We start from the raw sequence: 12,184 nt of genomic DNA, 5'->3' as shown, positions 1-12,184 counted from the left end.
AAATAAATTAAAAATTTAAAAAAGCAAGCGACTAAAAAATGTGATGAATATAACGGGGATGGAGGTCAATGGTGGTATTTAGATGAGGGGAAGTCAGGTAGGGTCATTCTGAAAAGGGAAAATTCAAGTTGATAGAAAGTCTGAAGACACTGTGTTTATCAAAAAGGTGTCATGATACTTAAGGCCTATTATTATTATTATCACCTTACATTGGGCTTAAACTTTGTTATTGACAAAATGGTCTCACATATATTATCACAATATAAGTCTCACAAGAATCCTTTAGCCATTGGGAGACAGGGCACCATTTTACAGCAAAGGAAATAAACGGATTCTCAAAGAGGCAGAACAACTATTATAGGACATCCTAACTATATACCTGGTAAAGAGAGGACAGAAGCCCAAGGTCTTCTCGTTCCAAATGTGGTGCCCTTTCAGTGTAATATGCTGACTTGGAATCCCATTGTCTAGTATTTTCTTCATGACACTTCCATAGATTTCTATAAACCCAACCTTAGAACTTGAGACAAAATGAGAAATAATGTTCATAACCACATGCCTGAACTCTCCCTAGACAAGCAAGATACACTTCCCCATCATTTGGGCCCTACCAGCAATATGGCTACTGTATTTTATCCAGTGATCTTTGTTCCAAGAAATCAATTCCAATAGTCTTATTTGCAATTTATAATTATTTTCAGCAGAAATAATTAACACAGAATAATATGACTAAAAGTACACATGATATAAATTTATTATAACCAATGGGGGAATCAGATATTCTTCACAAAATTTAACATGAGAAAACCAAGTTCAGTTAAAATTAAAGAGAATATCACTGGTAAAACTGAATATGAACTTATAAAGGAAAAAGGAACAAAAATCAGAATTTTACTTCAAAAAATCCTAAATAAAGCAACTTTGGTAAAATTAAAGATAAAATGGGAAAAAAAATGGAGGAGAAAAACATAATCATGATATCTAAAAATTGTTTAAGGAAGTCACCTAATTTGAGGAGGATCTTCACAAGGGAAAAAGACTTTCAGTGAAAATTCATCATTTTCAGCATAATTCTGCCCCAAATGTCCACAATGTCAAAATTTCCATTGCATCTTGATGGCTAGAACAGAAAGGCAGGGTCAACACATAGCATACAGCCCTCTGGTGACATTCACTTATCTCAGTGTTCTCCTCCACTGCGTAGGGAATGTAGCAAGATTAAACAGGTAGATCACTCAGCTTGAGCCGGGTTTTCCCCAGCCACACTAGCAAGACCTGTCCTCATTGCCTCCGCTTTCGTTCCACACTCATGAACCTTCCGCTCTCATGCCGTTTTTCTCCCAACTAGTTTGTGGGGTTAAAGGTGGAACATATCTGTATGTTTGCGAGCCACTTGCCTTTCTTCTTCCTCTGTCTCCTGCTCCTTGTGCGAGGGAATAGCTTCCAAGCTCCTCCCACAAAGTCCCCTAAGCCTTCTAAATGTCACTTGCCACCTCTCAACACTGCCAGTGTACCCAGCACTGCTACAGCTGCTGGGTGAATGCTGCCAAACTCATAGGAGCCGTGTGGTGCCCCCTCCCACCGGAGTACTTGTTTTTCTGTTAATGCTGTGACTGTGAATGGTGCCTTCCCTTCCCCTACCTAGATGTGAGTCTGTGAGGACTGAGGACTACCGGAGCCCTGTTGCGCAACCATAGCTCGGCTTGTGCTTCTCAACTTTCTCTTCCCTTGGGATGACTTCTTTATGGGAAACTCCTCAGTCCCGTAGGCACTGGACCCCAGATTAGATGGGATCATGAGCCATCCAGTTGTGCCTGAATCCTATGGTGACTATGGCTCAGGCCCGTGCTGGGATCCCCCCACCCCCACTAACTTGTATTATAGATGTTCCACAGTCTGAAGCATAAAGATACCACCAGATGAAACTATAGATTTTTACACCCATGGGGTTTATCCTTGTTATTTGACCTCTCTACACTGCTTTTGACTGACAGCCTTTCCAAACAAGCAGAACTTAAGGTAAATATTTTCTTTTTTAAATAGAAATAGCAAATGAGTTTTGTTACAGGTTACTTACTAAATGTCAGATGACTTTCTCTGTGATATTTCACTATGGTTTTCGATTTGCACAAAAATAAAATTATACAGTGAGAACTCAAGACATTTAATAATTCAAGGTATTTTATTTCTGTTTTAAGATAACTAATATGGTTCTAACCACAAGCAATTATACTGTATTTAATTATGCTGTTATTTAAGAAATAAATGATCTTCTTTATCATTCATCTAACATTTCCTCCTCCGTTGAAATGAAAAGTTTCTCAAGTTTGAAAGTAGGAGCAAAAATATTTACAAAAACAGCTGAGTGTATTTGGTAAGATTTCACCTTACCATAACACCACTTTGCAGTGTGAGATCAGCTTGAACTCCAGTGTCAACACATTCCTATTGAATAGAAAGATAAATAATATTTTTAAATAAAAAGCTTAGAAAAAAATTCTGTATTTTTTATTACTTTGTATTTGATGACTTCAGATGGCTCAGATAACAGAGAATAAAACCTTAAATGACCCATTTCCAGAACTTTTTTTTTAAAGAATTAATATATAGTTCAGCCAAGAGACATTTAATTTTTTCCATAATGTTGGTCTAGCTAAGCCATAGACATTTAGTCTGGATCACCATTTCCCTCTCATAGGACCCATCTCTGGGGTATAGCAATCAATCCAATTCTACATGGGCCACAGAGCTTGGGAATCTGGGGACACCGAGATGGGACATGAGCCACTTTAGTCATTAGGATTGTCTAAGACCCCAGGCTCAATCCGAACAATAGGTGGGAAAAGAAGTCATAACCAAAAGGCTTCTGCAAAATTCTTAGGACAAAACATTTAGCTATAAAAATAAAACATTTGTATAGATGGAGTACATCAGAAAATATGATCACAGTGCTGTAGTCCAGGCTCAACATTGAGGACTGAGAAAACCAACGAGGATAAGTTTGTGATGGCTGGCCTCTTAGGTTTTGCCAACATGTCACTTCAGAGCAGAGCTCATTTCTGTTCCCGGAGTATGCCCTTATTGCTATTTATTTTTCCCCAGCTCCCTTTCCAGCAGTCCTGCCAGCTCCAACAGGACCAACATTTAGTGAAGGAAAACAAAAGACAACAAAAACTATCATTTGCAGAATTTATTTACGCTTTTCTTTATTTTTAAAGATTTTATTTGACAGAGAGAGAGAGATCATGAGTAGGCAGAGCAGCAGAGAGAGAGGGGAAGCAGGTTCCCTCCTGAGCAGAAAGCCCAATGCAGGGCTCGATCCCAGAACCCTGAGATCAGAACCCAAGCCGAAGGCAGAGGCTTAGCCCACTGAGCCACCCAGGCACCCCTTTATTTACGCTTTCTAATAACACTCTCCTGACTACTTGTACAGGTATTCTGAATTCCTACTTACTTTTCTCCTTTCAAAGACTCCACTTTAAGCAATTGTTCTCCTTAATCTCTCATATGGAGATCTTCAGATACATCTCGGTATAAGGACTATATAGTTCTCTGTGCCTTGCCAACTACCCCCAAGACATGGAGAATGCCTGCTCTGGTTTTGCTCTACTACACCCTTCCAGATTCCTGGTTTCTTATTTGACGCTATAGGATTTGTTGGGATATAAAACTATCAGAGATCAGCACCGGAGATCATGCTGACTTTTGCCAGAGAACTAACTACTCCCTGCCATATTTTTACCTTGTCCCATCAAGAGAATCACGCCGGCAGTGACCTAATAGGAGGAGATAAATTTGTCTTCTGGCTAGGGAATTCTCCAGTGCCTCAACGATGAATAGAAATGGTGAAAAACTCCTGAGTAAGTGCATAGAAAAGATAAATCCCAGTAAGCCAGGATATCTGTGAACTAAACTTCTGGTTTAAAAGACAAGTTGTTTTTTGTTTGTTTTAGTTCAACTCTTAAGGTAGACAAGTAGGCAAGGTTATATAGTCTTGGAAAAGGTAACCTCAAAAAAAAAAAAAAGGTAACTCACGATTTTAGGTAGTTGGATTTAACTCTCTGAAGTTTCTCTGAAATGTCACAAAACTATATTTACTTGAGATCTTTTGAAAAAAAAATTTATTTAATGTATCTGCTCTTCTTTCTTTTTAGGTCAGTCTCGATTCTCGAGTTAGAGAGGTGATCAATAGAAATCTGTTGGATCCTAATCCTCACATGTATGAAGATGCCCAACTTCAGATATATACCTTAATGCACAGAGATTCTTTTCCAAGGTTTTTGAACTCTCAAATTTATAAGTCCTTTGTTGAAAGTACTGCCAGCTCTACTTCTGAATCTTAATTTTCGTTAAAAAAAAAAAAATCATTTTGGAGGGCTGGGAGGGGAAATAAAAGTAGTTAAATGACACCAGAAACTGAGTTCCTGGAGAACTACAGTTTAGCATTCCTCAGGCTACTGTGAAAATACAACCATATGGTCTTTGTCTCCATTTTTATCAAGGTTATCCTGGTTAAGTTTGGAGAAAACACCACACGAAAACAACGGATTGCCAAATTAAGTTTGTTTTATTCAACACTCATTCTACTTGCAAGCAAACTGTATTTGTATCCTATGAACAGTCTCGTAGTGTACCCCAGAGACTGCATGTGCAAAGTAAAACTGCTTCATTTGCCACATAGCTGTTGTAATATTTAATCCAATGGCATAACTTATATCTGTATTTAAGGACTTTTGTGCAATATGGTCTTATAGAAATAATTGCCAAAAAATTGGCTGTGGTTTGCATTTTTAAATATAACCTAAGAGAGAAAAAGCCAATTTTTAAGTTGTAACAATGGTATTCAACATGTTATATACTGTGTTCAGTACACTCATTTTGAAGCCAATATTTCTGTACATGGAAAAAGAGCTATTTATCTCTGCTTGTTGGGAAATCCTAATGGGGGATTCCTCTGGTTGTTCACTGCCAAAACTGTGGCATTTTCTTTACAGAATAGTTTGTTATGTAAAAACAAAACAAAACAAAACAAGACAGACAATAAGAAGAAGAACAGAGAAAAAAAAAGCACAAAACAATTTGAAGATATTCTATCTCAATGACAAATCAAAGAGTGATAATTGTTTTTAATTGTAATAGAGGAAAATCTATGTATATATCAGATGTCCAATACTGTAATTAATTTATTAAAGACTGGCTCTCCAGTTCTAAAACGGTTGTGTAAAGTATGTACTTTAGCAAGAAAAAAAATACTAAGCTTGATAACTTAGTTTTTGGAATATATATTTAAAAAAAGGATTTAATAAAGGAATGCCTAAATGTAGCATCATAAAACATTTTGATGAATAGCATCTGTCCTGTGGCATATTTTCCTTGAAAGCAAAATCCAATGAAAAGCTAAGTTTTTAACCAAGAGAAGTTTTGTAAGGGTTATGAAGAAGATAATTCTCTACTTCAGACCTTAACTGTTTTCATAGTATCTTCAGAATGACTTATTTTAAAAATGTTAAAACCAAACTATTAATACTCATCCATAATTGAAAGGCAGTACAGTGCTCAAATCTTCTAGCTGCCATATTATTTTTTATAAGTACCACTAAATCTTTAAGACAGAATACTTGCCTGATATTGGCATGTACTTTTGACACTCAAGAAAACAGTATCCTATCATGTGCACACACAGAAAAGTCAGTGTCATATTTATATCAAGGTGTTGCATTTGAATATTAATATCCCCTGGAGGCTATTTTTTTAACTTAAACTTAATAAATATAATAGTGAGTCACCTAAAGTGAAAGTTTTAAAAATATTTATATCCACTGATAATACTGGCCTTATATTAAGGATGATATTAAAATTATAGGTTTTGTCATTTTTTAACTACCTCTCATTTTTTAATTTATTAAACATTTTTAAAATAAACAAGTTTGGGGTTTTCTTTTTAAAATTTATTTTACTTGAAAGGTTGGCATCATAAGTTTTTTTTTCCATAAAACTTAAGACATTTCAAGGATTGTTTTTTTAAGTGAATTTGATTTTCTAATTTATACAGAATTCAGGAGATACGGTTAAAAGGGCTATTATCTATTCCCTATGCAAATATTTTAACTATTGCAGTGTCTGACAAAATGGGATTAAAAAGTTCGCAGAGTAGAAAACAAAATGTTCTGTTTACACTGGCGTTGCTGACTATCCTACCATATTCAGCACTTTTAAATACATTATTTATGAAAATGTAGTTAGAAGATAGAAAATATTTATAATAATCATTTCTTTTAACAAATGCCTGTTTTTGTCTGAAAGTGTTAGTGTGTTAAAACCTACTTTATCCATGTCAATTAGATATTTACTATTTGAATAGTAGTTTTCCGTAATATGTTGGAAAAAAGATAGTTACGAAGATGTTTACAAAAAGTCCTATTTTTTTTTCTGAAAGAGTGAAGAAAAACCTATAAGAATCATCACTTCTATTGTGAAGTTCTATTGTTCCTAAATTATTTAATTTTTTCTTGAGTAGAATTGAGTTTATAATGCTTCTATGATGTATTCACATATATGTTGTAATATCATATTTGTTGCTATCTTTGAGGCACAATAAATTGGTGCACATGACCAGAAAATATGTAATATACTATGATACACCGCATGCATCCATCTTTTTACACATAGACTTTATATTCTTGTTGTTACTATATATGATGGTGACCTGCTAGCCATAAGTTATCTTTATAAGATACTTTGGACTATTAGATGAATTGTCTGTTTGACAATACCTTTAATATTTTACCAAATGTAAAAGATAAGGGCCCTTCTAAAGAGTCCTAATCTCTAACCTGGGCATTTGTAGAATACGGACTTTGAAATTAGTATATCCTTTTAAAACCTGATTAGGAAGTTGGGTTGAGAATGACTCGAGAGCAGATTTACACATCGGATGTTGGTAGCCATGTTATGTGAGCATTTCTGCGCTAAATTCCTGTTTGCGGGGGAGGGGAGGTTTCTCCTTTAATTTCAAAATGTTTGAAGTTTCTATGTATGAGTATATCTGTATATTTGCAACTCTACCAATTTTTAAAGTATGGTATAACTCCTTCTGTTTTAATTACAGAGCTATAATAAACAAACAAAAAGCCCTCAACTGGTGTCTATGCTACCATTCCAAGAGCACAATATTTGTTATGGTAGAATTTGATTTTTCCTAGTGAATATATTCCTCCCTGGGGACAAATTAGCACTTTAGAAGGTACATTTTGTGTTTTAGATTGTCAGGATTTCTTTGTGTATTGTTAGCATCTGCTAATGCACATGCTCTTTCTATAGTGCCTAAATTCAGATGTGTCTATCATGGAAAGAAAAGTGGAGGGTATAGATTATATATAAATACATATAACTAAATTGGAGAGCCAGATTTCTTCGGAGATGGATCTTGTACATAGATCACACTAATAATGGATGGCTGATGCTTCTTCTTCTTCACTCTGGATAATTGTTATTATGTTACCCAAAGGTAAAACAGATATTCTGACAGTGTTACAGGGCAGCTCTAAGCACAATGGGTGCATTGGCGTATGAACAACAATAGCAAAACACAATGTTGATATCCATGTTATGGAGTGCAAAAATCAAGACCATAATGTGGTCTTTTAAAAAAAAAAATCTTAAAATATGTACATAGGATGACCAGTTCTGATATTTGGTCATGGTGCATGGGGTGTTTATTAGTATCCTTTAATGCTGCCTAGGTTCTTACTTACAGAATGAAATGCACATCATCTATTTACCTGATAGTTCAGTTTTACAAAGGACTATAGAAATAGGTAAATAATGTCTATATATTAGGGGCAAAAATACATTTTTACCCCATTAAGTTGACTTAAAATAATACCTGATTCTTAATATTGAATGATCCATTTTTTTCTACACACTTTTAACATACTGAAAAAATGTCATTATCGGAACTGTGACAAGTTACATTTGCAAAAAATACAAAATATCAGATGCTTTGAGGAATAAATACAGAAGGAAGAAATTTTAAATACAATCAGAAAATAGGAAAATAGGAACTCTTTCAAAAGCCACCTGAAACTTCTTAGTCTAAATGTCTATAGATAGAACCCTATCAAACATAAATTTTTAAAACTTTGCTCTGGATACAATGGCATATTATTTTGAAAGGTGATAAAGACAGTTCCAGAAAACTTTCTTGCCTATGTATTTATATTTACAGCTTCTGACCCTAATTTTCAAAACATATTTTGCAAACATTTATATTTGCATGCTCCTTTCAGTTCTTTTTAAATTTCTGACCAATATAAAATGCTTGTTCTCCTGAGAAAACAGTATTAAATCTGTAAAAGTTTGAGTTATTCCTCACTTGTTACAACTGCAAGTATTTATCAATAAAACTGATACCAAAAACTTGGCTTCTGATCTTCCCTGCAATGTTCTTAATAGTATCCTTACAACACACAATAGTGCGTAGATTGATACTATTGTTCCCAGATACCAGGCTTTACTTACAAATTTGAATTCAAGTTACATTTCTGTCTCATGGAACTTTGGGCAAATACTATATTGAACCTCTCTAAGCAAGCTTCCTCATCCTCAAATGGGAAATACTCTATTTACAGGGTGGCCATGAGAATTAAAAGAAGTCAATATAGAAAGAATAAAGTGTTACATATATTATTATTACTTTATCAAAGTTCTCCAGCTCAGTAATTATTCCCATTTCAAGAATGTAAGAATTAAATGCCACTTTAATGTACTTTCCCCCTATTCTTTAGAAAACCATACTTTAAAAATCTGATTTAATTATTTATTAAACAAATACAACCATGCTTATTTTAAGATGGAGGACGGTATAAATCTGTTACTGCTTTGTTCAGGATGATTGAAATTCAGTTTTCAGTTCAAGAACATCACACTGACATACAACCAAGAAGTATGTTTCTTTCGATGACACACGTACACAGATATATGTATATAGATGTGTGTATGCATATGTGTGTATAATACTGTAGGCTTAAAATAAATGTTTAAATAAGATAAATAAAATGAAATCATTTGAAAGTTTTATTTCCAATGGAAATAAAACAACATTCCCAAGGACAGTAAGAATAGAAACATCAAATAAGAATAGAAACATCAAATAATTTGCCAAATAAGTATGTGGAAATAAAGCTAAGTTATGAGAGACTGGCCATTAGAAACACTGAAATTGGCATGGAATAGAAAGTATTCTGGTATGATTTTTTAAAAAATTTTACCTCGAAAATATGAAAATAAAAGAATAAAAGGTGGTTGTGTGTTCATAAAATTTTTCATTAAATGTTAGAAAAGTTTTAGATGCACAGAAAAACTGCAAAGATACTAGAGAGGTTCTATATACTGCACACCCATTGTGACATTTGTCACACTAATGACCCAATATGGATGCATTAAGTCCGTGCTTTATTCAGATTTCCACAGCTTTTACCTAGTGTCTTTTCTCTGTTACAGGATTTCATTCAACATACACATAACAGTTAGTCATCCTGTCTTCTTAAGTTCCTCTTAGTTGCAAGTTTCTCAAACATTTTTTGGTTTTGATGACCTTGACAGTATTGAAGAGTACTGGTCTAGTACTTTGTAAATGTCCCTTAACTGGAATTTGTCTGATTGTTTTCCCTATTATTAGACAGGTGTTACCAGTTTTGGGAAGACCACAGAAGTAAAGTGCCATTTATATCACATCTTATCAGAGGTACATACCACGATTATGACTTATTACTGTTAATACTGACCTTGATCATGTGGTTGAGGTAGTGTTTATTAGGTTTCACCACTGCAAAGCAATACATTATTAAGAGATCATATTAGAGGTGAATGTACTGGACATTAATGCTAAGATAAAAAAATTCTGAGCAGATTCCTCAGCGCTGCTATTAGGTTCCATTAAATGACTGCTAACAAATACCATGAAAATACAATAAACTGGAAAGTGCAATGGGAAAATAAAACTCCAAAACCGTTAGCTTGAATATTCACTTAATGGAGGTGAAAGTGAATTTTCTCCCTTGAATTGCCTTTACTTTATCCACTATATCGCTTGGATAGTAAATACTTCAGTCTGTCGTAAGAGGTAATTTTAATCAATAATCACTTTGCTGAGTGCTTTTCCATATTGCCCTCAACAGAACAATGAACACTGATTACTGAAATAATGTGAAAGATTTGATTTTCCCCCTTTGCTTTAACCTATTTGTCATAAATACAGCTTCTTGTATATGATTTTAGGGTGTTTGCCAAATATAAAAAAAAATTTCAGTGTTTGGTTCTGTAAAATTTTATACCAAATGTGTGCAATTTTTTGCTACCATGTTCATTGTACTTAATGATCTCTATTTTGTAGCCCACTAATAATAGTGGACCATAAAGGAGTTTTGAATGCATGAATGCAGCTTGAGACACATGCTTGGTTATTTTGCAATGTCAGAATAACTGTAGGTACTTATAAATTGAATAGATAATCTAGATGATTTTTCCTCCAATTTAAGTTGTTTTGGGTTTTTATTTCCCCATCCTTGAGTCTATTTTATCATTTTACCTATGTACAAATAATAGACTTCCTGAAAATGCTAGAATCTTCAATATGTAATAATAGAATTTGAGCATGACAATAATGTAAGGAAATTCAGAAGTCTCAAACTATCTTTTTTGTTTGTTTTCAAAGTAAATCAAACTACAGTTGTTTTCATTTAACTATATTGTGGAAACCTATGGATATTATTGTAAAATGCACATGCATTACACTTTTAAAAAATGTTTTGAATTAATAAAGAATTCACCAATGTATCCTTAGACAAGTTACTGTTTCCTCATTGGTGTAACACCATAGGAGTAAAACGTACACTTGTTTATATTACTTAAATTGCTTATGCATCTTAGGGAATATAATTTCTGGCTGGATTCTTCATAGCATTCCATAGTTATTGCTTCTCACATTTTTTTCACCTTTTGTGTAATTAAACTATATTCTTGAGTTGACTTGAGAATTCAGCTGAGAGATTGATCATACTCAATTCACGTGACTTCCCCCCATTTCTATGGTTAAGAAAAAATTCAGAGTTAAGACTTGGCAAACAGCTGATTCTAATAAAGATAAAAACAACTTATCGGTCCTGTTCTATACTCGGATCAAAATTAAAATGGTTTCAACCACTATCTTAAAGAAAAAACAATTTTATAAAGTAGTGTGGCTTGAATACACAAAGTGAAACGAATAGTTGAGGTGATCAGTTGGAGCTTTTTAAGTTGCAAAACCTATTTTTGCTCTGTATAATTTGGAGTCACCTCACTCCTCCACTTCACTTTTCATTTGTAAGGAATGAATGGAGACAGTGCAAGCTCATCTTACAAGGATTTCATACCTAACCTCAGTTTTGATTAGAGGACTCAGGATGATTTAGCCTTGCCAAGGCCTCCCGAAATTACCCCTTGATTTTTAAAATTCCAAGTTTTCAGCTCTCTCAACAGTGAAAACATTTAGTCGACCCTGCTCAAGCTAGTTAAGTAGTGGGAGTTCCCGGACTGAGTCAACCCTTGCCTCCCAAGGACTGTCTTGGTTACACTTACACCCTCATATCCATCCCTCTGGTGGGCTGCGAAAAGCTCTTTTGAAAATGCAAAGCATTATACCAATAAACTTCAATATTCCTGGCACCAATCCGCTATTTCAAGATTTTTGGAGGGAAACGGAGGTTGGGCTACCGAAGGCAGGACTCTGTGAAGGTTTTGCTGCGCTCTGGTTTATCGGAACTTGGAATCACTCGATCTGTTTTCAAAGTACTAACGGTAACTCGCAGTGAGGGGGGACGGGCAGGAGACTCGGTGAGGAACGAAGTCGTTTGAAAGCAAGTAAATTTCGCGGCCCACAAAGGCTGGAAAGATTTGGGGAAATTACTCCCCTAGTTGCCTTCCTCATGAACACGAGTCTTACCGTCGAAAAGAGGAGAAGGCAAAAAAGGCTGTCCTCAGCCCCACTAGCGGACTACACGGCCCTCCACCGCGGTACGCGAGATCCTCATTCAGTGCTTGGGATGTAAAATCTCGACGTCAGAAACCCGAGCGACAACCTTCAGCGTCCCCGCCCTCCCGCCCAACACGCCGCCCCCGCACGTTCCAAGAGGCGTTTCCGACCCAG

At 35.0% G+C, this 12,184-nt stretch overlaps 1 protein-coding gene and 1 long non-coding RNA gene across 3 annotated transcripts in view; one reads left to right on the top strand and one right to left on the bottom strand.

The window, feature by feature from the left end:
- Window positions 1–5,017, top strand: part of RGS17 (regulator of G protein signaling 17) — an 86,967-nt gene extending 81,950 nt beyond the window's left edge. For both annotated transcript variants that reach the window (XM_032836386.1, XM_032836387.1), the window contains exon 5: window positions 4,155–5,017. In XM_032836386.1, the coding sequence (XP_032692277.1) occupies window positions 4,155–4,343 (189 nt within the window). In that variant the 3' untranslated portion in view covers window positions 4,344–5,017. The remainder of the gene's footprint in view (window positions 1–4,154) is intronic.
- LOC116854486 lies at window positions 2,164–12,040 on the bottom strand. The gene is made up of 3 exons (XR_004380170.1): window positions 11,981–12,040; window positions 9,786–9,826; window positions 2,164–2,445 (listed from the first exon to the last, which is right to left on the bottom strand). It is a non-coding gene; the product is annotated as an uncharacterized LOC116854486 (long non-coding RNA).
- Window positions 12,041–12,184: the final 144 nt, after the last annotated feature.

Source organism: Lontra canadensis, unplaced genomic scaffold (assembly GCF_010015895.1).
Source record: "Lontra canadensis isolate GAN:19392208 unplaced genomic scaffold, GSC_riverotter_1.0 scaffold92, whole genome shotgun sequence".
NCBI classification, from domain to species: domain Eukaryota; kingdom Metazoa; phylum Chordata; class Mammalia; order Carnivora; family Mustelidae; genus Lontra; species Lontra canadensis.
The sequence above is the reverse complement of the archived record's forward strand: the minus strand, read 5'-3'. Positions and strand labels throughout refer to the sequence as shown.